General features: G+C 46.5%; 1 protein-coding gene across 8 annotated transcripts in view; it reads right to left on the reverse strand.

The window, feature by feature from the left end:
- The window catches only part of KIAA1210 (KIAA1210 ortholog), a 77,031-nt gene extending 50,511 nt beyond the window's left edge, over positions 1–26,520 (reverse strand). For 3 of the 8 annotated variants that reach the window (XM_055564005.1, XM_055564001.1, XM_055564000.1), the window contains exon 1: positions 25,284–26,519. Coding sequence is in view for 5 of the 8 variants with exons in the window: in XM_055564001.1 (XP_055419976.1) it covers positions 25,284–25,349 (66 nt within the window). In the remaining 3 variants the exon portion in view is untranslated. Of the gene's footprint in view, positions 1–6,704; positions 6,748–24,407 lie in introns of those variants that run through there. The other 5 variants (XM_055564002.1, XM_055564003.1, XM_055564007.1 and 2 more) reach the window with 4 other exon arrangements.
- Between the last annotated feature and the right edge of the window lie 1,447 nt (positions 26,521–27,967).

The raw sequence follows: 27,967 nt of genomic DNA on the forward strand, positions 1-27,967 counted from the left end.
GAGATGCCTGTGTGTGGAGCCCCACTCTGCCAGGCGAGGCCCAGGTCCTCCTAGATGAGATTTCAGGGAAACACAGTCTGCCTCATCCTCCTTTCCAGCCACCACCATAGGCAAAACTTCTTTCCATTTCCCCCAGGCTGACCTTATTAACCAGAGCTTTGTTTCCCCAGTATCTCTTCAGAGAGGAGGAAAGGCTGTATTTATTTTTTTAATTTATTTCTTCTGACTGCACTGCACAGCATGCAGGAGCTTAGTTCCCTGACCTGGGATCAAACCTATGTCCCCCACAGTGGAAGCGTAGAGTCTTAACCACTGGACCACCAGGGGAGTCCCAGACTGCATTACTTTCATGTTTCTCATTATGGCTTATAGAAGTTTAAAGTGAATTGGTTCCTTAATTAAACCAGTGCTCTTTAACGGTGGCCTTGGCACTGCTTCTGGGCTGGTCTATAGTTTTATTTATGATGTTTAGCAAAAATTGCTGTCACCTCGGTGCTATCTCAATCTAACCATGAGCTTAGACGAGTTCACCCCCTTCCTGTTGCCTGCAGGATCACAGCCAAGATCTTAACAAAGCTCTCAGTTAGCAGGTGCTCCCCGCCCCCTCTTGTTCTCCAGCAGTCCACCCCCACTCGCACCCTCATGATCTGGTCTCCCTGAATCACTTGTCATTGCCTGAACACAGCGTGTTCTTTTGCTTTGTCTGTGCTCCACACAAGCTGTCCACTTGGCCCAGAACACCGCCTCCCTTGGCCCCGCATCCTTGAAATCTTACACATTCTTCAAAATCCAGCTCAAAGATACTGCCCTCACCCCACGCCCTTGCCCCACTGCCCCTGCCCCTTGCCCCTTGGACGTGTCTGTCGTAGTTGATATCCCCTTGAAGACAGGGACCCCATTTCACTTATCTGGAGATCCCCAGCACCTAGCACCCTAGTGGCTCAGATGGTAAAGAGTCTGCCTGCAATGCAGGAGACCCAGGTTCCATCCCTGGGTTGGGAAGATCCCCTGGAGAAGGAAACGGCTATCCACTCCTGTATTCTTGCCTGGAAAATCCCATGGATGGAGGAGCCTGGCGGGCTACAATCCATGGGGTTGCAAAGAGTTGGACATGATGGACCAACTAACACAGCACCTAGCATGATACCAGGCTCATGAAGGTGCCCACTGTTTATGGATGGATGAGTGCAGGAGTTAGGGGAGGGGGGATGTAGTGACAAATAGGAATCAGGGAGAATTACTTGCTTGCTTAAACATATGGGAACAACTTGAGATACACTCATAGCAAAAAAAACCCCTCTACATGAAGTCCCATGAAAAAGCTGGCAAATTGAGTAAGGAAAAAGGAGATAACGTATGTTGTTATCCAGCAAAGGATGAGAGGCCTTCAGAACCACTTCCAGAGAGCATAAAGTCCGGTAATAATGGTCATCGGGAAGCCTGACCCAGCAGAAATAGAAAGTTTCATTGTGAGTCATTATTTAAACACGGCCTTGCTCTCTCTAGGCCAGCCCCAGATGCTGAAGCCCCAGAACAGCCTTTTCCTTTTCAAACCATCTGACTTAAGAGCTGAACAAGGGCTCTGGGGAGGCGAGGGGAGGAGAGAAAAAACAAATAAAAAGGCCTGTCTTCCAAGGTTGTTGAAATGTTTTAACCACAGCCTGGTCATGTTTAAGGATTCAGTAGAATTTGCTAGACAGCTTTGCTGCCTTCCCAGAGTGGGGAATGCTAATGAGAAGCAGCTGGCCTCATTTAAAAAAATTGATAGATTAAAATGTTTTTCATAGAGTCTGTGGTAGGCAGAATTCTACAATGACCCCCAAGGTTGTTGCCTCCCTGGTTTGCATGCCTTATAAATCCCCACCCCTTGAGTGTGGGTGGACCTGGCCTAATCAGGTGGTCTCTTTTAAAAAGTGCATCTATGCATAGAGAATGGACTTGTGGACACAGCAGAGGATGGAGAGGGTAGGCGAATTGAGAAAGTAGCACTGACATATATACCCTATCATGTGTGCTGGAGAAGACTCTTAAGAGTCCCCTAGACAGCAAGGAGATCAAACCAGTCCATCCTAAAGGAAATCAACCCTGAATATTCATTGGAAGGACTGATGCTGAAGCTGAAGCTCCAATACTTTGGCCACCTAATGCGAACAGCTGACTCATTGGAAAAGCCCCTGATGCTGGGAAAGATTGAGGGAAGGAGAAAGGGGTGACAGAGGATGAGAAGGTTGGATGGAATCACCAACTCAATGGACATGAGTTTAAGCAAACTCCAGGAGAAAGTGAAGGGCAAGGAAGCTAGCATGCTGCAGTCCACAGGGTCACAAAGAGCTGGACACAACTTAGTTACTGAACAACAACGTGTAAAATAGATAGCTAGAGGGAAGTTACTATGTAGCACAGGGAGCCCAGCCTCATGCTCTATGATGACCTTGAGGTGGGGGATGGGATAGGAGGGGGAAGGAAGGCTCAAGAAGGAGAAGATATATGTATAATTGTGACTGATTTGCATTGTTATATGGCAGAAACCAGCATAACATTGTAAAGTAATTTTCCTCCAATTAAAAAACAGTGTGTCTATGGATGTGATCATAAAATTTGACTAGTGTTTCCGTATTTCATTTTCTAGATCTCAGTCCTTCACCCCAAAGATACAACTAAAAAGGTTTTCATATTTCATACAAAACTCTTATATTGTTAATAAGACATTGGCTTGCCCAATATTTTGATGCTGATCTTTATTTTTAAGTAGTTTGGAAGAAACAGTACCAAAGTCATTGGTCATCAATGGACCCTCTAAACAGGGATTTAGCCAGAAACAAGCCTTACAAACAATGTTTGGATGGCTACTTTATCAATTCCCCTGAGGATCATAAGAAGTTAATTATTTTTTAAATTAATTTATTTATTTTAATTGGAGGCTAATTACTTTACAATATTGTGGTGGTTTTTGCCCTACATTCACATGAATCAGCCATGGGATTCTTTATATATAACGTGCCTTAGGACATTAGGGCATAATTTTCTAGCAGAACTTTTGTTAAAAAGGTTGCACAATAATACTTTCAAAATGACATAGCTAATACAGTAGGGGCTTCCCAGGTGGCCCTAGTGGTAAAGAACCTGCCTGCCAATGCAGGAGGTGCCTGAGGCTTGGGTTCAATCCCTGGGTCAGGAAGATCCCCTGGAGGAGGGCATGGCAACCCAGTCCAGTATTCTTGCCTGGAGAATCCCACGGACAGAGAAGCCTGGTAGGCTATGGTCCATGGGGTTGCAAAGAGTCGGACCCGACTGAGAGACTTAGCATTCACACATGCAATACAGTGGTAAGATTTACCTGTACACTGTAATATCAGATCAGATCAGATCAGTTGCTCAGTCGTGTCCGACTCTTTGTGACCCCATGAATCGCAGCAGGCCAGGCCTCCCTGTCCATCACCAACTCCTGGAGTTCACTCAGACTCACATCCATCGAGTCAGTGATGCCATCCAGCCATCTCATCCTCTGTCATCCCCTTCTCCTCTTGCCCCCAATCCCTCCCAGCATCAGAGTCTTTTCCAATGAGTCAACTCTTTGCATGAGGTGGCCAAAGCACTGGAGTTTCAGCTTTAGCATCATTCCTTCCAAAGAAATCCCAGTGTGACAGTTATTTATTGTTAAACAGACATTTAACAATTATTAAATGTCTCAGATATATGACTGGAAATAATTTCATAAAAATCTGAAAGCATCTTTACCAATATAGTTATCTTGGTGAATAAATGCTCTTTGCTGTCTGAAGTAAAAAAAAAAAAGTGGGTGTAGAGATCACATATAGAAGTCAGAGAGATTCAAAGCTGCAGTGGACACTCTCCTGTGGGCCTGGAAGGAACAAACTGCCATATTGTGGAGAGGACCAAGTGGCAGAGAACGGCAGTGGCCGAGGGCAACCCTTGATTGACGGCTATCAAGGAAGTAGGGACCTCAGCCCCACAGCCTCAGAGAAACTGCATTCTGCCAACAAGCAGTCAGTTTGGAAGATAACTTCAGATGGGCCCTCAGCCCTGTCTGATCCACTGACTGCAGTCTTGTGAGGCCCTGAGCAGAGGGCCTGATAAACCACGCCTAGTCTCTTGATTCATAGAAACTGAGAGATAATAAATTTGTGTGGTAAGACACTCAAATTTTTGGCATTTGTTACACAGCAATGAACATGAATATGAATAGAATACAAATACAAGTCCTATGGGCCCCAGCTCTAATTGAGAATGAAGTAAAAAGTGGGGCAGGTTTGGAGCCATGTAAGCCACAAGGCAGAATTTGGTAAGAGGTCCATGAGGGGACTGTTTATCCCCTTCCCCAACCCATTCCACCACAAGCTCAAGAACATAGGTTACCACTCTCTCAAGTGGCCTGTCGGCTGAGCATGTTAGATAGACCTTGCCAAATATTAGAACAGGTGAAAACCCTGAAGGCTCACTTTGTTAAGAGAATGTCACCAACTTCTTTCAAATATGTCTATACTCTGTCCCCTCAGCCAGGTGTGTGTGCTGTGTAACCACCAACCAGTGGATGTAGATTCTTGGGCCGATCATTCTGAGGCATGACCTGGGAAGGGGGAGGGGAAGCACCCAGCTACGTCTAGAGGAAGTGTCTTTTGCCAGGATGCCAACTCAGTGAGGAACCAGGGCTCCCCCTGAAATGAAAGTATGAGAAAGGGCCCCTTTTCCCCTTACTAGTTGTAAAATAAGCTAACCTCTAATGGAACGTGATCATTCCCTCTTCCTCTTTTCCTTGCATGAGATTGGCGGGAGGAAACCAAAGATTTGGCCAATTCTTGAAATGTGGCCCTTGGACTCCATGATGGAGACAGCTGCCCCTCGAATCACATAACGAGCTCTAGAAGTCCCACCTAACAAGCCCACCAGTTATCAGTTGTCTGACATGGCCAGTCACCCCACTGACTGGCAGCATTCACTCAGAGTGCTACAGCTGTGATGCTGAGTCCCACCCAGGCTCTGACTATTCCATGCACAAATCAGGGCTTTCTGAGGTCGGCAGCATGACTGGCATTTTCACAGCTGGGGCCAGGGTGGCAGCATGTCTCAGCAGGCTTGAAGCCAACCTGTTAGCTCTGGAACCTCTGTTTGCTCACGCTCCTGGGTGCAGAGGATCCCATCCCATCCCTCATGGGATGCTGGACTTGGGAGAAATCGTTTCTTTTTTTAATTTTTATTGGAGTATAATTGCTTTACAATGTTGTGTTAGTTTCTACTGTACAGCCAAGTGAGTCAGCTGTATGTATACATATATCTCCTCTTTTTTGAATTTTCTTACCATTTAGGTCACCACAGAGCAATGAGTAGAGTTCCATGCTATACAGTAGATTCTCATTAGTTATCTAGTTTATACATAGTACAGTGTATATATGTCCATTCCAATCTCCCAATTCATCCCACCTGCCCTCTTTCCCTCCTTGGTGCCCATACACTTGAGGAGAACAATCTTGACAGTCGTCCATCCTGGCTCTGAGGACCCTGGGTGGGTCTCTGCCCAAAGCAGAAACTGATACATGGCTTTGAAAACAAAAGTGTCAGTAGCTCAGTCATGTCCGACTCTTTGCAACCCCATGGACTGCAGCCCTCCAGGCTCCTCTGTCCATGGGATTCTCCAGGGAAGAATACTGGAGTGGGTTGCCATTCTCTTCTCCAGGGGATCTTCCTGACCCAGGAATCAAACCTGGGTATTCCACATTGCAGGCAGATTCTTTACCATCTGAGCCACCAGGAAAGCTTTGGTGGCTCATTATTTGAAAAGACCTCTTCAGCAGCCTCTGCAAAGCCAACCTGCAAATGCCCATGGATATCAACAGGAAGTTGTCCAAGGGCTAGAGGGCTGCTCCTCCACACCCCCACGCCCTCACCTGTGGGCACGTGGCCACCAGAACCATCAAACAGACACCCAGACACACCCTCTAGGGGACTCCTGCCTTGGACACCTGCTCGAGAGTAACTGTCCCCCAGGCCTTTCTTCCACACCCAGAGGCCAGAGGAAAATGACAGCCCACCACTCTCCACTGCCCCATCACATGGAAGCCCGTTTCAGGAATACCTGTCAACACCCTGATTGTTGTCATCCAGAGCACATGTCTTTATCCTGACAACCTCAAAAGAAGAGGTTGTCTTGGTTGGAAACCTGCTCAAAATGTCTGCAGAGCATCATCTCTCCAGTGGGAGAAGGGAGGAACTGGAAAGATCCACTCCTTATCTCCAAGAAACAGCTGCCACAGCCACGCTGGCTGCAGGGTTCCCCCACCCTCCTCTTCTTTGTTTTGTTTCCTTCTCTGTGCCTTTTCCTCCTCCAGCACTTCCATTTGAAAAGGCCCTGGTTCTGCCTTCTTTCCCCATCATTGCACCTCACCCCTCTAGTAAACCAGGAGAAGCACAGAAAGACCCAACTCATGTGGCTCCTAACATCTTAGATCTGCTGGGGATGTGGGAGCTCACCTGCCAATGCCAGGAGATGTCAGAGACGCAGGTTCAATCCCTGGGTCAGGAAGATACCCTGAGGAGAGCGTGGCAACCCACTCCAGTATTCTTGCCTGGAGAATCCCATGGACAGAGGAGCCTGGCCAGCTATGGGCCATGGGGTCACAAAGTCAGACACGACTGAAGTGACTTAGCACACTGGGGGTGCAGGTTAAAAATGCAGAGATAGAGCTTACCTGGTGAGCCAGTGGTGAAGAATCCACCTACCAACACAGAGAACACTGGTTCGATCCCTGATCAGGAAAGATATCACATGCTGTTGGAGTAACTAAGCCTGTGTGTCACAACTATTGAGCCTGTGCTCTAGAGCCTGTGAGCTGCAACTGCTGAGCCCACGTGCTGCAGCTATTGAAGCCCATGTGCTCTAGAGCCCATGCTCCACAACAAGAGAAGCCACCACAATGAGAAGCCTATGCTCTGAAACTAGAGAAGAGCCCCCACGGAGCAACGAAGACCCAGTGCAGTAAAAAATAAATACATAAAAATGCAGAGAACTTGGCTTCAAAGGTTCATTCTGTCATCTCCCCGGTGGCCTCAGAGCCTAGCTGATGGGGAGTTGTATTCTGTCTACATAGACTATGATTAAAAGCTCTGCTCTTGCACAGTCAGGGGGCAATTCATATGACACAATTAATACAATCAAACTGCTGAGTCCTTACTCTGTGCCAGGTTGGCTCTGTGAAAATGGTTTTACATGCATTATTTCATTGAACCTCATCAGAGCCCATGAAGTAGGCTGTGTTATTTTGTTTTCTTACATTCAGCCCCATTTCCCAGATGAGAAAACCGAGTCTCGCTGAAATCAGATAGTCTGGGCAAGGCCATACAAGCAGTAAGTAATAGAGCTAGGACTCAAACCGAGTTCTGGTGGATTTCAGAGCCCATGATTTGACCACTACATGCTGCTCCCTCCTTAATTAGCAAAATCTGGTATTAAATGCCCACTTGCTCCTGCCCCAAAGAATCTCACATTTTAGCTCATTATAGGACTTGAAAACAGGATAACTTGCTAAGTCATTATCAGTCCGTAATATCTTTGCAAAGATTTGCTGGTCATTTTAACAATAGAGTCCTGCCAAAAATGGCTCACTGAACACATATTGTGATGCGAGATCACATGATATTAAAGGGGATAGGTCTGTAGCATGGATGGCCAGGCTGAAGTGGGTTACCAGCAAGGGGAGCAGGAAACATGGGGACACTGGGAGACTCAAGGAAGAGCCAGAATGGAGTCAAGGGGCCCTGAGGATAGATTTCACAGCTTTAAATGTGTGTTGGGTGCCAAGAGATCTAGACCCCAACTCCCCTCCAGCTCTCAAGTGCATCCCAAGCAGAGTGTGTCAGAGGCTTTTTATTTTATCCTGTATTTGTTGAATTTGCTATTGCTCCTAGTAGTCAATAATCCATCAGGCGGGTGGGAGGGGGTGGATCAAAAAATCTTCAAGGAGGGATAAAAGGCAAAAGAAGAAGAAAAGAGGTTAGTGATGCTGGGGCAGGCTGTGAATTCTCTGTGGCTGGCTGGCTCCTGCATTGGCAGTGGTTCCCTGGTCCGGGAGGCAGGGGAGATAAAAGGAAAAGAACCCAGCCACAAAAATAGGCCCTCAGCCCAAGCTGAACTATCTGTGACTTTCGTGAAGCCCACTTGTAACTTCTGGGTTTTATCTTAAGGTCCCTTAGCCCACAGGATGGGGCTGGAGAGGCAATCACTTCATGGCTATGATGAATAGCCTTTGGCCTCCCAATTCCGGGTGAAATAAAGCAAGGTCCCACGTCTCCACGGGGAGGAAGTGGAAAGAAGGAAGGGTGATGCTGCCATCACCGAGGGGTCCAGGACCATTGAAATAAATATGCCTCCAAGAATCTGAGAGCCCTGGCCAGTCTCAGTCAAGGTCATATTTGGGGGTATCTTTAAAACCCCAGATTTCCTTACCCCTTAATCCCATGGACAGCCCTGCAACAGAGCAAAGAAGCAGCTGCCTACCTAGAGCTGCAGGGAGAGTTATCCAAGTGCTCTCTGGTCCCCAGATCTTTCCGTTCTCCTTGGCCTAAAACACCCACCATTAGAATTAGCACCATTAGCATTAGACCCACCATTACGATCAGACAACAAAGTCAGACTATTATTTCTCGAGGCCTCTCTGTAACACATGCAGTCCTACTATGTACTCAGTCCTATTTGGGGGCTATGGAGACAATAATAAAATAAAACAGCAAACATTTACTGGACATTCAGTATGTGCAGACACCGTCTGAAGTGTTTTGCAGACACCGTCCCTTTTAATCCTCAGAGCAAATCTGTGAGGTAGGTGCTGTTTATTCTCATGCCGCTCCCATTTGTTAGATGAGGAAACTGACAGGCTAAGTAACTTCCCCTGGGGTCACATGGGTACATGGTGAGGGCAGGATTTGAATGAGGCCATTTGACTCCAGAGCCCATAAGCGCTACGCTAAAACGACCCATTCCCTGATGACAAAGAAAAAGATACACATGAAAAATGGAGAGCAGGGCTTGATTGGGAATCAGAAGGCCTGGGTCCTGATTCTGCCCTTCTACAGCTCATCTTTGTGGCCTTGCCTCAGTCATAGCTGGGACTCTGTTCCTGCATTTGTAAAATGAGGAGGTGAGACAAACTGGTCTTGTGTTCTTTCATGATATTTTAGGACAGGAATTCATAAGAAGATGAGGACTCAAAAGCTAAATAAACTCTTAGGTATTGACTCCATATAGGAGGCTTCTGCAGGGCCCAGTAGTCATGGCACAGGAAGCCAGAGTGTGTGTCGCCTCCACATGTGTGTGGTACAGGGGACTGGGGGGCAGAGGGAGGCAGAGAGCCAAGGTTAAGCTGGAGAAGTGTGTCCAGAACACATTACAAAGCCAAGTTGGACAGGGAGCAGGAAGGCAGTAGTAAAAAGCTGAGATCTAGCTGTAAATGAGGTCAAGGAAGAGGAAGGGTGAGAGCGGTGAAGGAGAACCTCAGAGGGGAGGATTCACAGGTGGGAGGCAGTGCAGCATAGGCGGTTCCAGAGGGCACTTCTATGGGTGGTGCCATGTTAAAGTAGTGAAAGAGAGTGCAAGGGACCTCTCGGTGTAGGCTGGAGTCGTCATGAAAAGCCTGGGAGGGGAAGCCCACACTCAGAAAGCCCATTTGCTAGGCAGAAAAGTTTGAGAGCTTGAGGCCTGAGACACTGAGTGTCAGCATAGGTGAGCTGGGGGTGGGAGCAGAGAGGGCAGGGGACAGTCACCAGCCCCAGGTGACCAGGAAGAGCCTGAAGACTCTGGCTTGAAGTGATGTGCTTGGGGCACTGAGGCTTGGGTGGTACCTGGCTCACCTGCATCCATTTTGCTTAAGGTCAGGTCTGCTCTCACACCTGACTCTCAAACCTTTTTGGTCCAGTGCCTGCAAAAGAACCCAGAAGTTTCCAGAGAAATGCTGACAGGGCCACAGGAGGGAGATACCAGGACAAGGGACATCAGATAGCAATGAATTGGAAAATGGAGTGTCCCAGAGCCTGAGGCTAAACAGAACACCAAGAGGGCGGAGAAAGTGGGACCCCCTGAAAGACACAGCCTGGAACTGGGCCAGGCTAGATGGCGGCTAGTAGAGGAGGCGAGAAAGGCCAAGATGGCCAAGGGCAGAAGGGAGATTTCTGGTTCACTGTGTTCACTGCAGGCCTCAGACGCAGAGAGGATCCCCGGGCACAGTGCTCAGGGCATTCTCACGCTCATTCCCTCATTTGGCTGCCATCACCCCCACGCAGGGAAGATAAAATTATTGTTACTTTGAAGAAGTACAATACGTAAAATAGATAGCTAGTGGGAACCTGCTGTATAGCACACAGAGCTCATCTCAGGGCTCTGTGATGACCTAGAGGGGTGGGGGGTGGCGGGAGGTCCAAGAGGGAGGGGTTATATGTACATGTACAGCTGATTCACTTCATTGTACAGCAGAAAATAACGACATTATAAAGCAATTATATGCCAATAAAATATTTTTAAAAATAGGCTATTTAGAATAGAAGAGGTAAATGATGTGTGCAACAAAGCTCTTCCCAGCAGGGTAACCACTTCATGGGAAAAGAAAAGTAGCAGTGAGACCCAGGAGAACAGAAATCTACCAGGCTTTCTTCAACTTTAAGGTACAAGAATCTGTGGTCAGAATGGCCTGGTGGGGGAAAAGCCACCGTGGGAGCAGTGCCCAGCACGGGCGCTCACATGGCCCCTCCCAGGTGGTCTACTTGAGGATGAGATGGGAGCACACAGCCAGCATCTGAGGAATGAGTGAAAAATAGCACAGTGCCTGGTACAAAGAGAGCACTCAAGAAATAGTAGGGGGTAGAGGAGGAATAAATTGGGGGCTTGGGATTAAATAAAATAAACAACAATAGTTGTTAAATAGTTCCCTATAAAGGAGATCCAACCAGTCCATTCTGAAGGAGATCAGCCCTGGGATTTCTTTGGGAGGACTGATGCTAAAGCTGAAACTCCAGTACTTTGGCCACCTCATGCGAAGAGTTGACTCATTGGAAAAGACTGATGCTGGGAGGGATTGGGGGCAGGAGGAGAAGGGGACGACAGGGGATGAGATGGCTGGATGGCATCACTGACTCGATGGACGTGAGTCTGGGTGAACTCCAGGAGTTGGTGATGGACGGGGAGGCCTGGCGTGCTGCGATTCATGGGGTCGCAAAGAGTCGGACACGACTGAGGGACTGATCTGATCTGATAGCACAGGGAACTATTGCCAATATCTTGTAAAAACCAATAATTGAAAAGAATCTGATAAATTATATATATATATATATATATATATATAAAATCTGAGTCACTTTGTTGGACACCTGAAACTAACACAACTTCATAAAGCAATTGGATTTCAAAAAAGAAAAAAGAAATAGTACACTTTTTAAAACTACTAGTACAGACATGGACCATGGTGCAAAAAATGGATTCAAGGAGGGAGCTGTAAGTTACTAACCTACATGAAAAATCACTGATTCTGGGGTCTTCGCCTCCAGGGATTCTGATTCTTCCATGGGGGTGGGGCCCAAAGATCTGCAGTTTCCATAAGTTCCTGGATACAGAGGTACAGAGTCCAAACACCCCACTTTAAGGAAACCCCAATGTAAATCAGGGGTGACCACCAGGCCTGGCTGGAACAGAAAAGCTGAAGTGGGGAGCCATAAGAAATGTACGTGGTGGTGAAGAAAAAGCAACTTGAATGATACTAGAGAGAACTGAGGCCACAAGGGAAGACATTTTGTTTTTCTAATGAATGTCTTTAAGAATTGAACCTCCAAGGAATCCTAGAGTAACTTAGGGAAAGTTGACACCCCAGTCCTGCTATTAATTAACTGTGAGGCCTTGAGCACTCCCAGTCCTCTCTCTGGGCTGCAGTTTCCTCACCTAAGAAGTAAGAGGTTAGGCTGGACTTGGATCAAGGGGTCTTTTCAGCCCAGGCATTCCAGGATTCTATGATTCACTGAGACGATCATTCAGGGTTCACAGTTCATACCTAGAGAGGCTAGATTTTGCAGAGGTCCCCTATAAGCCTTGCTTGAGTTTGCCAACCGGGGACCAGCCTTCAGAAGTTTCCTCAAAAAATGAAAATAAAACTACCATATGATCCAGGCTTTCCTGGTAGCTCAAATGGTAAAGAATCTGCCTGCAATGCAGCTTATTGGGTTTTCTTTTTGTTTTTTTGTTTTTCAGAAAACTCTCCTACTTTTAACTTGTAGAGAAACCTAAGCTACTTCCCTATTTTTAAAAATACACAAGGTTGCAGGAGACTTGATTTAAAATTCCCCACTCATTTTTTCTTTCTCTTCAAGTGAAACATTACAAATTTTTTTTCAAATCAGGAGTTAATCCCTATCAGAGAATTAACTATCCCATCTCAGAGAGTTTCCTCCAACTCTGAATAAACAAACATAGGCCATTTCTACATGAAATAAGGCCTTTAGATCATTGACATTTGGCTACGGAAGCCACAGGCACAGAAGAAACAAACATTCTTCACAAGTGAAAGCAATATTATGTCTTTCAAAAATAGAAGATGGAGGTTTAGTGGGAATTTTTTTTTCATCTAATTCTCTTAAAGGGGCTTCTAGAAACCCCCTCCAAATACCACAAATGAACACTGAACTAATACAGAAACCAGTTCATATGTTTTATGCAAACCCAGAAGAGTAGGCTTTTCCTGCCTTATCTACTAGGCTCTGCTCAAAATGTCAACAGGCCGGTCTGCCTTGATTCCAAGGACCCTTGCTATTCCTCAACCCCCACAGGGCTCAGAAGAGTTTCCCCTTGACATACTTTCCATTTTTCCAGAATATTCAGGCTAATGGAAAGGGGAGAGCTGGATGCAATAAGGAAGGGGAAGTAACCATGACCCACAGCTTATAGGATGGGGATAATGACCTCATTGATGTAAAAATGTAACATAACTTTATCAATCTTTAGTAGAATCTTTTCTGAAATACAGTGCCTACTATTTGTTCCTTTTTTCCTATCCATATCTAGACTTTCCCATGTCTTATCTCTTCTCTTTCCCTTCTCCTGTTTCCATTCCTCATTTTGAACATCTACTGTATATACTATAGTAGATATCTGAATTATATTGTTACAATATGTTGTGTTTGTAACAAGAAAAATAGTTCCAAATGTTCAAATGAGAGGTGTACAGTTTTATGTTTCTACTTTTCAAAAAAAAATTCAAGCAAGTTGCTCTGACAATATAGGGCCCTTTGTTTATTTTTTTCCCCATTTAGCCTTGGCCGCAACAGATGAAACTCTTCCCTTCTCCAGCAGGTTCTGAGCTTTTTTGAGGGCTAGAACATCAAACTAATAAGATCCCAACAAGCCGTGTGACTTGGACAATTCATATAATTTCTTCATGCCTCCATTTCCTTATCCATAAAAGGAACCTGTATGGAGACAGAACTGGGGTGATGGAGGAAGTAGGTGGGATGAAGGAGATATGGCTGTCACAGTATCATGTCTTTGTGCAGTGGCCTTGAGTCTCTGGTCCAGTAATTTCTTTTGTTTTTGACTTTTGAGTTCTTTTTATATTCTGAAACAAGTGATTTTTCAGAAATGTGTTTCGCAAACATTTTCTCATATTTGGGATTTGTTTTTTCATTCTCTGAACAATGTCTTTCACTGAGCAGAAGTTCTTAATTTTAATGAAGTCCAATTTATCAAATGTTTTGGCAAATCATGCTTTGGTTGTCATATTAAGAAATTTAGCAGATGTTCCTTTGTTGCAGAGAGAGAAATCTGGCACCTTGACCTTCTGAGAAGGAAGCATGACATAGTGGCAAAAGGATTAGGCCACAAAGTAGGACAAATCTAGGTGTGAATCCTGGCTCTTATCAGTGACTAGCCTGTGATCTTGGGCCAGTCACTGAACTGTTCAGAAATGAAATTGCCTTATATGTTCAGTGGGGCTAAGAGCACCTTCAGCATAGGTTAACTGAGGACTCCTTCACTCAATAACTTTTTGATGAGCACCTACTATGTGCTAAGAAGAAATCAGAATAGTGCTCAAAAAAGAGAAGGGCTTGCTCTTACAGACAGTTTGATGAACTAATTCATATAAAGCTCTTGGCATGAGGGGTAGCACATACTAAGCTCTCAATACATGGTAGCTAAGGTAGAATCAAGATTGCCGGGAGAAATATCAACAACCTCAGATATGCAGATGATACCACTCTGATGGCAGAAAGTAAAGAGGAACTAAAGAGCCTCTTGATGAAAGTGAAAGAGGAGAGTCAAAAACCTGGCTTAAAACTCAACATTCAAAAAACTAAGATCATGGCATCTGGACCTATCACTTCATAGCAAATAAATGGAGAAAGAGTGGAAACAGTGAGAGACTTTATTTTGGGGGGCTCCAAAATCACTGTGGACAGTGACTGCAGCCATGAAATTAAAAGACACTTGCTCCTTGGAAGAAAAGCTATGACAAACCTAAACAGTGTATTAAGAAGCAGAGACATCACTTTGCAGACAAAGGTCCATCTAGCCAAAATGGTTTTTTCAGTAGTCACGTTCAGATTGAGAGTTGGACCATTAAGAAGGCTGAGCGCCGAAGAATTAATGCTTTCAAATTGTGGTGCTGGAGAAGACTCTTGAGAGTCCCTTGAACAGCAAGGAGATCAAACCAGTCAATCCTAAAGGAAATCAACCCTGAATATTCATTGGAAGGATTGATGCTGAAGCTAAAGTTTCAATACTTTAGCAATCTGATGCAAAGAGCCAACTCTTTGGAAAAGACCTTGATTCTGGGAAAGACTGAAGGCAAAAGCAGAAGGGGGCTGCAGAGGATGAGATGGCTAGATAGTATCACTGACTCAATGAAGATGAGTTTGAGCAATCTCCGGGAGATAGTGGTGGACAGAGGAGCCTGGCATGCTGCAGTCTATGGGGTCACAAAGAGTTGTACATGACTGAGCAACTAAACAACAACAACAACTATCATTACTACACTCCCTTCTCCATGGGAAGACTGTCCTTGCCATGGCGTTAATGACCTATGTCCCCCTATGTCTTCATTGGTTTCCCAGAAGTAGGTGATGAGGCTCCCTGTATTATCTGCATACTCTCCAGCAGCCAGCCCCTTGGTGACCAGCAGCATTGTCAAATGGCTGTGTGCCCTGGGACCTGGGGCCCGGGGCTGTGGCCACGGCCATGTGATGACAAAGCCAACTGCATCCAACCTGTGTCGTTTGCTCTTTAGCCGTCACTGCATCAAGTGGCCACAGATATGGTTTGAGTTTAAATTCCAAATGCCTGGGAAACCTACTGTCCCCAGAAAGCCTCTGTCTGGCACACAGAGTATAATGACTTCTCTCAGGGGACTCCCCAGCCCAGGAGAGGCCACTCAGGCTTCTCATATACACTGTTTCATGACTAACTCAGAGCCCTGTATTTTGGCCTTCATTCTCATCTACCCCTAAACAGTTCATACTGCTCTTCCAGACAGGGAAGTAGCACAGCAAGGAGAATCCTTTCCCTTTTCCCTCTTCTTAAGAAAGATCGAGGGACTTCCCTGGCAGTCCAGTGGTTAAGACTTCGCCTTCCAATGCAGGGGGTATGAGTTCAATCCCTGGTCAGGGAGCTAAGATCTCACATGCCCCAAGGCCAAAAAACCGAAACATAAAACAGAAACAATATTATAACAAATTCAATCAAGACTTTTAAAAATGGTCCACATGAAAAAAATGTTAAAAAACAAAAACAAAAAAAACGATCTAAACAATTCTCCCAGGTCACGAGGAGAAAACTCTCATTTTCCCTTTACATCTCAGAAGAACAAAAACAGAAGTATGACTCATTAGTTGGTTAAAGTTGTTCTTTGTTTGTCAACATTAGGTGGCAAGGGAACTCACGTTTACTGAGGGCAACCTATGTGCCTGTGAGTTACCTGAGTGGATCCGTGTGACAACCCTACAAGGTAGGGTCATTATCTCCGTTTTACAGATGAGACAACTGAGGCCCAGGAAGGCTTGGGTACTCACCCATGGCCATACAGCTAGTAAGTAGCACTGTAAGGATGCAAGCCCATGTCTGACTCCAAAACCCCATGTTCTTTCTACTATATGGCGCCGAATACTTGCAGTAATTGTACATGTGTATCTCTCAGGCCGCATACTATGTCAGGTGGCCGAGCCTTGGGGCAGCATGTCCTTGATAGCACAAGGTAAGCTGCTGGGAGGGGCCTTCTCTTCCCTTGAGCTAGATGCCTTGCTCCTTCATTAGCTGCCTGCAAGCCAGGCCAGTCTACACATTGTTCTGATGACCCAATCCCAAACGCCAAACTTCCCCGTACCATTAAAGTGGTACCTGGGCTTCCTGCCACGTTACTAGCTAGGTGTTGGACAGAGGAGGCCCTGACATTGTGTGGAGCTCCTGGCTTGTGCTGCTCCCCAGTACAAACTCCCCGATTCAGGCACTCCCATCCCAAACTGAAGACAGCTCTACCAAGGCAGAATTTTGCACCAAATCTAAGCAAAAGCACTACTACTACTACTAAGGATTGGCTCAGTCGTGTCCGACTCTGCGACCCCGTGGACTGTAGCCCACCGGGCTCCTCCGTCCATGGGATTCTCCAAGCAAGAGTACTGGAGTGGGTTGCCATTTCCTTCTCCTGGGGATCTTCCCAACCCAGGGGTCGAACCCAGGTCTCCCGCATTGCAGGCAGATGCTTTAACCTCATGCAAACTCATAAATTGTATACTTAGAGAGGACCTTGTGCTCTTCAAAGCACCTTTACAACCATTTGACTGTCCAGACAATTCTGTGACATAAACAGAGAAGCAGGACTTCCCTGGTGGTCCAGTGGTTAAAAATCCACCTGCCAATGCAGGGGACATGGGTTTGATCCCTGGTCCAGGGAGATTTCATATGCCGCAGGGCAACTAGGCCCATGCGCCACAACTACTGAAGCCAGCACTCTAAAGCCTGCATTCTGCAACTACAGAAGCCCATTCACCCTAGAACCCATGCTCTACAACAAGAGAAGTGACCACAATGAGACTCGAGCACCACAACTAGAGAAGGCCCATGCAGTAGTGAAGACCGAGCACAGCCAAAAATAAATAAGAAGATAAATATAAATAATTTTAAAAGGGAAGTAGCATTATTATTTTCACTATTCCCATTTTACAGATAAGAAAACCAAGGCCCCAAAAAGGCATGGGGACACATCTGTGGTAATGCTATGAGGGTTGAGAGTCAGGGCTCTGCCTCAGAAGTGCCCTTTAAGTTCCACGGGAGGACTCATTTGTAAGCCCCACAGAAGCCCCATTTACTTGATGCCAATTACTATATTAATCATGAATCTCTGGCAATAACTATTAACATCTCTCAAATGCTTGCTGTGCTGGGCACTTCACTACATGCTTCGTCTCTCATGCATTATTTCAGTGACTATCCTAATCCTCCGAGGACTAAGTCCCATTATTACCCCCATTTTACAGATGAGGAAACTGGGGCTCAGCAGCTTAGATGACATACATGAGGCCACAAAGCTAGAAAGTGATAGACCAGGGACTCAACCCCAGGACTGTCTGATCCCTCCATGGACTATAGTGCCTCTAAAGTTGAGTGCAGGGACTTCCCTGGTGGTCCAGTGGTTAAGAATCCAACTTCCAATGCAGGGGACTTGGGTTCAAACCCTGGTCAGGGAACTGGGATCCCAGATGCCACAGGGCCACTAAACTGACATGTCACAACTAGAGAAGGGGGCCACTAAGCCCACGGACTGCAACTAGAGAAGCCCAAAAGCTGCAATAAAAAGGCTGAGTGCTGCAACTAAGACCCAACACAGCCAAATAAATAAATAAATATTAAAAAAAAATAAAGTTGAGTCCAATATAGAAGCCACCAGCCACATGGGGCTATTTAACTTTAAATTCATTAAAGTGAAATAAAATTAAAAACCAAGTTCCTTGGTCACATTGGTTGCATTCCAAGTGCTCAGCCATGTGTGGCTACTGGCTATTGAATTGAATAGTACAGACAGGGAACATTACCATCAACACAGAAACTTCTGTTGGATAGTGCTGGTCTAAGCACTTGGGTGCTCAGACCCTCCTCAGACTTCTACTTAAAATGTTATTCATTGAAGGCAGGGTTTCTCAGCCTTGACACTACTGCCATTTGGGGCTGGAGAATTCTCGTTGTGGGGGCAGTCCTGTGCACTTCGGGATGCCAAGTAGCATCCCTGGCCTCTACCCACTAGATGTCAGTAGCACACCTTCCTCCTTGTTCTGACAACAGAGCAAGTCTTCCATATGACCAACCATCCCCTGGGCGAGCCAACCATCCCCACACCTCTGCTGAGACTGGGTTAAGGGTTAGCAAACGTATTTGAAGAATCAAATGGCAAATCTTATCACGACCTTACCTTAGCCTCCTGAAAACAAGCCATTTCACTGACACTTATTTTTTTTAGTCAATCACGGTCTACAGTAATTTACATTGAGTGGGTTTAAGAGCTACTGAAGATTTCCTGAAAGAGGAAGACCATTTAAAGCAGCAGGATGAGCGTGAAGATGCCAAGTGAGGATCACTGTGATGTACTGTATGATGAGTCCCTCCAATTTCCTCTCCATTAACCGTGACTATGAAGTTGTCAAGGCAGGATAAGGAACAAATTGGTTTAAAAAGCTAAAGGAGGGACTTCCCTGGCAGGTCCACTGGTTAAGACCGCTTTCCAGCGCAGGGTGTGCGGGTTTGATCCCTAGGATGGGGGAGGAACTAAGATCCCAAATGCCTCGAGGTCAAAAAACAAAAAAACAAAATATAAAACAGAAGAACACGTGTACACCCGTGGCGGATGCATGTTGATGTATGGCAAAACCAATACAATATTGTAAAGTAAAAAAAAAAATTTTTTAATAAATAAATGAAACAGAAGTAATATTATGACAAATTCGATAAAAACTTAAAAAAAAATGCCCCACAGCAAAAAAAAAAAAAAAAAAGCTAAAGGACTGTCAGCATAGAAAATCAATGAGGAAACAATAGGAGCAATCACATCACACACTGCATTTTGGCTAGTAACTTCCAGAAATAACAAAATGCTGTGTTATTTGAGAAACTGGCAAAAGAATCCCCAAAATTCTCAAGTTGGCCCAACAGAATATGAGCTTTCAAAGATTCAAAAGAAACTAGTGTAAACATTCCCGTACAAAATGCTGAAATTTTGATTACTGATGAAATAATATTACTCTTCCACATTTTTCATACATGCCTAAGGAAGCTAAACCTCCCTACAACAAATGCAACACTCCTTAGAAAGCTGTGCTGTGCTTAGTCACTCAGTCGTGTCTGACTCTTTGCAATCCCATGGACTGTTGCCCACCAGGCTCCAGGCACGAATACTGGAGTGGGTTGCCTTCCCTTCTCTAGGGCATCTTCCCCACCCAGGGATTGAACCTGGGTCTCCTGCATTGCAGGTGGATTATTTACCAGCTGAGCTATCAGGGAAGCCCTAGAAAGCTGCTAAAGACCAATGGGACCTGCCAACTGCATCCTCAGAGAAATCTCCGAAAGCTTTGAAAGCCATTCACTCCTAAATGAATTTTTTCAAAAAGTTAAATATTTTAACAATGTTCTAATCAAAGGAGACAAACTTTTGGTCAGCTGGTAAATGTGGCAAATAGTTTATTCAAGAACTTTCCAGAGATCTGGCTCTCCCCCACCTCCCCAGCAGAGGGTGAGGCTGGGGGTCCAGGGCGTTGCCTCCTGGGTGGTCACCTGCCACTCCAAGGCTCTCTTATGTTTATGAATGGTTAGGGCCTCAGGCAGATGCCACAGGGTGAATGCAGGTTAGCAAAATGCAACAGCCAGTCTGTACCCCTTGCCAGGGGAAATGGAGTTAATAGTTTTTCTTCTAAAACTAGAAGAAAAAAAAATGGAAGAAGTGAAGGAGAGAAGGCAGCAAAGTGCCACAGGGATCTCTAATGACCACATTGTTGTTGTTGTTGGGTCGCTCAGTTGTGTCTCACTCTTTGTGACCCCCATGGACTGGTAGTCCGCCAGGCTCCTCTGTCCATGGGATTCCTCAGGCAAGAATACTGGAGTGGGTTGCCATTCCCTTCTCCAGGGGATCTTCCCAACCCAGGGATGGAACCCAGGTCTCCTGCTTGGCAGGCAGATTCTTTACCACTGAGCCACCAAACTCTTAATAACAGTGAGGAGTGGAGGGTGGATCTGAGCTGGCAAGCTGAATGACTGCAACTCCACAAACATTTCAGGAGCTTTCTGCTTGTCCATGTTTGCCTTCCCCAACTGGAAGGTCAAAGGGAGCCAGGCTTCATGTTCATCACAGCTCCCCTGGTGCCTGTCAGCCTCGGGTTCAGGAGAACAGGCTACAGGTGAGAGGGGAGATGGCCTGGAGATCATCAGCCACTAGAGGGACCTAGGGGTGGGTTTCCTCTAGTCCTTGGGTGCTCAGGGCCAAGAAAGAATACATGGGACGTCCCTGGTGGTCCAGTGGTTAAGAATCCACCTGTCAATGCAAGGGTTCCACATGCAATGGAGCAACTAAGCCCGTGAGCCACAACTATTGAGCCTGTGCTCCACAGCCCACGAGTCACCACCACTGAAGGCCCATGTTCTAGGACCCATGCTCGGCAACAAGAGAAGCTACTGCAATGAGAAGCCCGTGGATCGAATGAAGAATAGCCCCTGTTCACCACAACTAGAGAAAGCCCAAACACAGCAATGAAGACTTAGCATAGTCAAAAATAAATTTTTAAAAAAGAGAATGCATGGGCCCCCTGAATACCAACAACTGGAACTCAGAAAGAGCTAACATGTGTGACCTCTAATCTCAAATATAGCAGCCTCCACTGCTTAGGGGGACATCAGGGAAGTTTTGCAGCGAAGGGGAGAAGACAGGCCCATCAATTACAATAGTTCTTCTCTGGTCGGGGGTCAGGGCTTGTGGCAGAAGTGCTCAGCTTCCTGCATCCTGTCTGAGAGTAGGAGAAGCTGCCCAGCACGATGTGAGGCACTCAGCAACCTGCAAAGTCCTCAGGTTGAGCCCCGAGCATCAGAGTGACACAAACACAGCCAGGTGTATCGAAACGCACATCGTCAGGAGTAATCCATCCAGACCCGCCAACCTAGCATCCACCGGCCAGTCTGGCCAGGAACTGGCCCCTGGGCCACAGGACGGCAGTGTGTTACCCTAGAGGAGTCCACAACCTGGGACACCAGAGGCTGGGGGAGGAGGGCAAGGTGCAGGCCCAGAACACCCAGAGCGGGAAGGGGCTGAAATGGGAAATGGTTGTGACAAGGGAGACTGAGGTTGCCAAAACCCAAGCTGCTCTAGCTCACTATTTTGCTTTGGGCTGAATCAACCTCTGCGAGAGGTCACAGCACCATGATGCAGGCTTTTAATCCTTTGCTCAGAAGATGGTTTTTCCTCTTTCCCCGACTGTACAGCTCTACACTGGAAGACAGGGTACCCAGGATTCTAATCTTACACCTGTTATTGACTATGTGACCCAACTTTGGTGTCTGGTTTTCTCACCCTTAAAATGAAAACCTTTTCGCCCATTGCACCATCACAGGATCTTGTCTGGTTAAGAAAGGTCTTACACTTTTCCTCCACCTCCTCATGTACTTTCACAAAACTCACATAATTCAAGATGCCTACTACTTTCTCCCTTTTACTAACAAGCACACCTACTGATCCTTGATAATTCACTTGTCACCTTCTGTCATTTTGTGTCTATGAAAAGAACAGAACTTTTAGCTAGCTAATAGCTAGCTATCTCAAACAAGAACTTAATAGCTAGCTATTTCAAGCAAGAGCTAGATCTAACAAGAACTGGTTTCTGAATTTAAACACAAAAATTGGTACCCTAGCAACTCATCTGGTTAGAGCGAGGGGTGAATGGGGCTGGTGGCATGGAGCCATGCCTACAAGGATATGGATGGCTCTGAACATTTTTCCATCACTGGCCAAACAGCTCCAACTCATATCATAAATGTACCCACCTGTATAAAAAATCTAGAATGCAACTGTGATCTGCAGAGGAGACTGTGAACTAACTCTGTGTTTCCACCCAAATTCAACTTTCAAAGCATACTGGGCTTCCTTGAAAGGGTGCCACCCTCCTAAGGTGGCCAAGTTCTGATTCTAGGAAACCCTCCTGTGGGCATATGGGAGGGAGGTGTGGAGAGTGACAGGAAACCCAAGCTCACAGGAGGAGCAGTGAATGTTCCAGCAGCCCAATCTCCCTCCTGGTTTGTCTCTCCCCCTAGCCCTCAAAAAAGCTCAGAAAAGGGACCCTAACACCACATCAAATAAATTGAAGACTGCATATTGTATAGGTTGGAACAAATTTGGAAAATTAAGACAACTCAGAAAATGTAAGGTGATTTTCTCCACTCACCCAAATTCTGTTCTCTGCTGCCATTCATCTCATCTCCTTCTTCCAGTCCCCTCCCCCTACTTCTCACCCCAGGCTCTTGTCCTCCTTTACCTTTTGTCCTAGGGAGCCTATGCCTCTCACCCCACCTCTGGCAAATTGCTGCTGACTAGGCTGACCACTTCTGCAAAAGGCAAGCTCCTCAAGAGTATCTTGGTTCAGTCAACAACATTCCTTCAATGAATATCAGTGCCAGGCACCGTGCTTGCTTGGCTCCAGGAAGGCAAAGCATAAGTTTCTTCCACGATGCTCAGCACAAAACTTGCTACAGAGCAGGTGCACAGTGGTTTTGAATGGTTCCTGAGTCTCCATAGGTCCTGTGAGGACCAAGCTTCTTATTTATAGAAGCCTTAACTCCTTTATCTCCTCAAATGCTCTCTTATCATTTCCCCTGTGCCTTCAGCCCAGATTCCATAAATCATCAGATGAGCTCGGCCCTTTAACGCTGGCCACAGGAAGAGGCCATTTGGTCCACTAATCCCCCTTTTCCACCCCAAAGACCTCAGGCTGCATGGAAAGCGGACATTAGGATGAAGGGCCCCACATGTGTTTGCGAGCAGGAGGATCAAACAGAAACCAGCACTGAGCCCCACGGAGGAAGAGCTTGCACACCCACCTGGGAGCAATAACAACATCGTTAGCATCTTCTCCTACTGTTATAGTGGTCATCTCCCTCTTCCTCCTAAAGCCTCTTCCATCTACCTGTCCGTGATCTGGTGCTACAGCGAGTACCACAGAGAAAGCCTTGTCATTTCCATGTCATCCATCTGAGGCCCTAGGCTGAGGGGACAACAGTGAGCCCAGGAGCTGGGGTGATAAAGCAGTTGCAAGGATGCTTTTCACGTTTCAAGAGGCCAGGTCCACTCTGCACTGAAAGAACAGCAGCGTGCTCTGGTACCCATCTGGAGAAGCAGCAACATGGGCAGCCAGCCTACCCACACCTCCATGCCTAAATCTCCCCTCTCAGGTGCCTAAAATGGAGGGCCACTAAAAGTCACATAGAATACAGTGTGGGCCTGCAGGCCAGAGGCCGCCAGTCGCTGTCCACACTGTGCCTTTCCATAAGGACAGAGGACTCCAGGGGCCAGGCGAAACACCCAACCCCCACCCCCTCGGCAATTCTGGACAATTGGAGACCTGCCATGAGTGAGGTGAGTTTCTGGCGTGGTTCTGGATTGTGAGAGCTGAGGGAGAAGAGTGTTAGCTTCCTGAATGAAAATGCAAAATAACTGCACACCCACTAATCAATCATATGACTAGATCCATTCTGCTTCTTCCTATTGTCACTGCATGAAAGATGCACACATGACATCCAAAAACACCTCCAGGAACACCTAGTGAGAATAAACTGCTTGGAGCTAACGCCACGTCCAGTAACTGGAAGGCTGCGCCTTGAACAGCTGGGAACAGATTTCACAAAATAAGATGGCTCAGAAAATTTGAGGTGATTTTCTCCACTCACCCAAATTCCCCCTCTCTCTTTCCATCCCTCTCTCCTCCTTTCCCCTGCTCTCTCTCCCGAAGGGAGCCTGAGCTCCCGGGGACTCAGGTAAGCCAGGTGGGGACAGCGGGTGGGAGGCGGGAAAGAGAAAGCCTGCAAGTGCAGCCCCACCCCGTCCCGCCCCCTCCGAAAGACCTGAGTCCTGGGAACGCTCGCCGCGCGCCCGGACCACCGCTTTCCCACGCGCGCGCACAGGCCCAGGTACATACACCTGCACGAGCCCTCCCAGGAGCTTCCTGCCCGATGAAAGTTTGAGCCCCGGAGCCGGCGCGTTCCAGGCCGCGCGCTCTCGGCTGCCTGGCAGTGGCCGCTCTTCCCGGCGGGCGGCGGGCTCAGGCGGGAAGAGGTGCCCGCACCAACGGCCAGCGCTGTGCCACTCCCCACTCCGTGCAGTCCAGTTGCAGCATTTACGGCGCCCACCACTTACTCTGCAGCCTTCAGGCAGTTGGAACACATAGTCAGGGCGCCTCCGAGGGAGCCGGAGGCCAGTTGCGCGCCCTATCCGCTGGGGCGCTTAGGAGCCAGCGCTGGGGGCCTGCCCTTGGGGGCAGCTCTATACGCCCGTATTCACGCACACGGAGCCCCAAACACGTCGGCCAGCGCTATCAGCGGACAGATAAAGTTTCTTCTCAGAGGCTTCTTGCTGTCTTCTGAACTGGGTCCAAAAAGGGCCGAGCTTGTTCCTTAGTGGTTAGGAACTATTAACTCCCTTTATCCTCTGCCTCCAACATCCCACAACCACAGCATCCTTAGTGAAAGATACCAGATGCTCTTTCTTAGCCTCCCTGGATCCCTGACGAGTGTAAGGAGTAAATTGGAAGGGATGGCCTGAGGAGTTAGAGAAGACTTTGATCCACGAAGGGAAGGACACTCCACAGCTTTGGGGAGGAAATGCAAAGAAGTCGCTTTCTGGCATTTTAGATCTGCAGACTGAGGGGAGGGAGGGACAGAGGAAGGGAGAGAGAGGTGAGGCCCCAAAGGGACTCTGAATAGCAAGGGTGCAAGTCTTATTATCTCAACCAAAACACTATTTTTGACCCATTTGTTCTTGTTTAATCCTAAGGAAAACCATTTACTCCCTAAGCAAGTCTGGGGTCACAAACACAAAAAGCAAAAATGACTTTAATGTGTGATCTCAAGTGATGCCCATGAGATAAAAGTCCCCACCAAAAATTGCATATACCCAGTGGATCCCAGTTATATTATGGCTCAGTGGATTCAGAAATACTTGCTGATCAGATTGTGTCTGCCCCAAACCAAAAGGTCTGGAGAGAGCCCCAAAGTGTGACCTAATGCTGGCTACCTGGAAAGTGCAGGAGGTTATCTCTCTCAATCCCAGTTCTGTGAAGGGATGTCTCCGTCCTGGCATCAGAGATGCAGAGATCCGCAAGATTTTCACCTGTGAAGTGGCTGGTGAAAGCGTGAAAAGCGAAGCAAGCACAGACGCGGGCTTTTGGCTTCTTAAAATTACTGAGCTAAATCAAGGATTTTTAAAAGGTCAAGATTTCTCCTGGCTCTGCATTCAGGGAGGTCAGTAAGCACCACAGGACTGGGGCTAATCTGACAGTCTGTCTAAATCTGGCTTCCCTGGATAGAGAGAAGAAAGCCAGGTCAGAGTCCCTCAGGGGCTTTTGGTTGATCTGTAGCACCGGGCCTGCTTTCTCCTTCAGTCTGCAATGAGCAACACCTGCTTCTGGAATTTCACTGGGTGAGCAGGGGAGCGCATGGAACCCTATCTTCTTAACGTAACTAACCAAGGACTAGATCTATTTAATATATTGTAGATCCTGAATCCTGATCTGTGGCTAACATGTCTAGCTAGAATTCCTTTTTAGCTGGAATTTGTGGTCAGTTCTCTGTTATTCATATGTGGCTTACCCACTTAGGGGATTTTCTGCTATTGTGTTATCATCAAAGAACAACTTGTGTGGTAGCTACCCCAGTTGTAATGTCAGTGGGTGGTTGAGAAAGACCAATTTTAAGATTGGCCAAAGAAGAAGCTAATTAGGAAGGCAAATCTGTGTCATTCCCCTCCCACCCAAATAGAACACACTCTGAAAACCATGGACTTTGGTTTTTTGATTATGCATGCTTTGCAGCTATTTGGCCAACTCCTTTCTTCCGTTACTATGGATAATTAGGAGGAGAAAGTCCATGGAAAATCCATCCTGTGATTCCCAGACTGCACTGATGGCTGTTTATGCTGAACTCTCACAGAACTTGCTGTTCATGCTCTGAAGTCAGAGCTGGGATCAAGTCCTGACTCTGGCTAAGTTTCTGAGGTGTAATAACTGCATTGTCATTTTGTGGGAAAATGTCTTTTGTTCTTAGGAGATTCATGCTGAAGTATTCAGAGGTGAAGTAGAATGATGTCTGCAATTTATGCTAAAATAGCTCAGAAAAAAATGTGTAGGGGTGTGTGTGTGTATGTATAAGACAGAGACAGAGAAAGAGGATGACAAAGTAAAAGATAAAGTGTTAACGGTGAATCTAGGTGAAGCAATATGAATATTATACTATTCTTTCCACTTTCCAGTAGCTTTGAGGTATCTTCAAAGTTAAAAGTTGGGAACAAAATCTTAGCTCTGCCTGCTTTTATGAAATGTGTAGCAACAAATTATTTACTCTTTGCAAATCTGAGTTCCCTCAGCTCTACAATGGAGATATTCAATAGAGCCTATCTCATAGGGTTGTTGTTGCTGCTGCTGCTGCTGCTGCTAAGTCGCTTCAGTCGTGTCCGACTCTGTGCGACCCCACAGACGGCAGCCCACTAGGCTCCTCTGTCCCTGGGATTCTCCAGGCAAGAACACTGGAGTGGGTTGCCATTTCCTTCTCCAATGCATAAAAGTGAAAAGTGAAAGTGAAGTCAATCAGTCGTGCCCCACTCTTAGCGACCCCATGGACTGCAGCCTACCAGCCTCCTCCGTCCATGGGATTTTCCAGGCAAGAGTACTGGAGTGGGTTGCCATTGCTTTCTCCCATAGGGTTGTTAAGAGGATTAAAATGAGATAACGAATGTAATGCCATAAGCATGGTGTACGTTCCTTAGGAAGGTCTCAATAACTGAGTGGAATTGGTATTATCATGCTGTGGTCATTTAACATTTGGTTATATACTGATATGGTTTTTTTTGTTGTTGTTGTTCTTCTTCTTCAGTTCAGTTCAGTTCAGTCACTCAGTCGTGTCCGACTCTTTGTGACCCCATGAATTGCAGCATGCCAGGCCTCCCTGTCCATCACCAACTCCTGGAGTTCACTCAAACTAACATCCATCGAGTCGGTGATGCCATCCAGCCATCTCATTCTCTGTTGTCCCCTTCTCCTCCTGCCCCTAATCCCTCCCAGCATCAGAGTCTTTTCCAATGAGTCAACTCTTCACATGAGGTGGCCAAAGTATATTGGAGTTTCAGCTTCAGCATCAGTCCTTCCAAAGAACACCCAGGACTGATCTCCTTCAGAATGGACTGGTTGGATCTCCTTGCAGTCCAAGGGACTCTCAAGAGTCTTCTCCAACACCACAGTTCAAAAGCATCAATTCTTTGGTGCTCAGCTTTCTTCACAGTCCAACTCTCACATCCATACATGACTACTGGAAAAACCATAGCCTTGACTAGATGGACCTTTGTTGGCAAAGTAATGTCTCTGCTTTTGAATATGCTATCTAGGTTGGTCATAACTTTCCTTCCAAGGAGTAAGCATCTTTTATTGTTCTCAAGGTGTTTCAAATGCATGTATCCTGTTTCCTTAACTTTGATTTAAGTCTTCAGAGGGTAAGATGCATTTCTTACATTTTTTCTTGTATCTACCATCGCAGCTGGCACAGCACTTTGTGAGTCATAGATAATGAACAGAGTGCTTTTTTGAATTGACTTAGAGGTTACTGTTCTGTGAGATCTATGGTCAGTCATAACATTGACTTGAAAATGATCACATGCCCAAAGGCATGTTGTTTATGACAGACCAGTAGAAGAGAATGCTAGCATTGCAT

Source organism: Bubalus kerabau, chromosome X, assembly GCF_029407905.1.
Source record: "Bubalus kerabau isolate K-KA32 ecotype Philippines breed swamp buffalo chromosome X, PCC_UOA_SB_1v2, whole genome shotgun sequence".
NCBI lineage: Eukaryota > Metazoa > Chordata > Mammalia > Artiodactyla > Bovidae > Bubalus > Bubalus kerabau.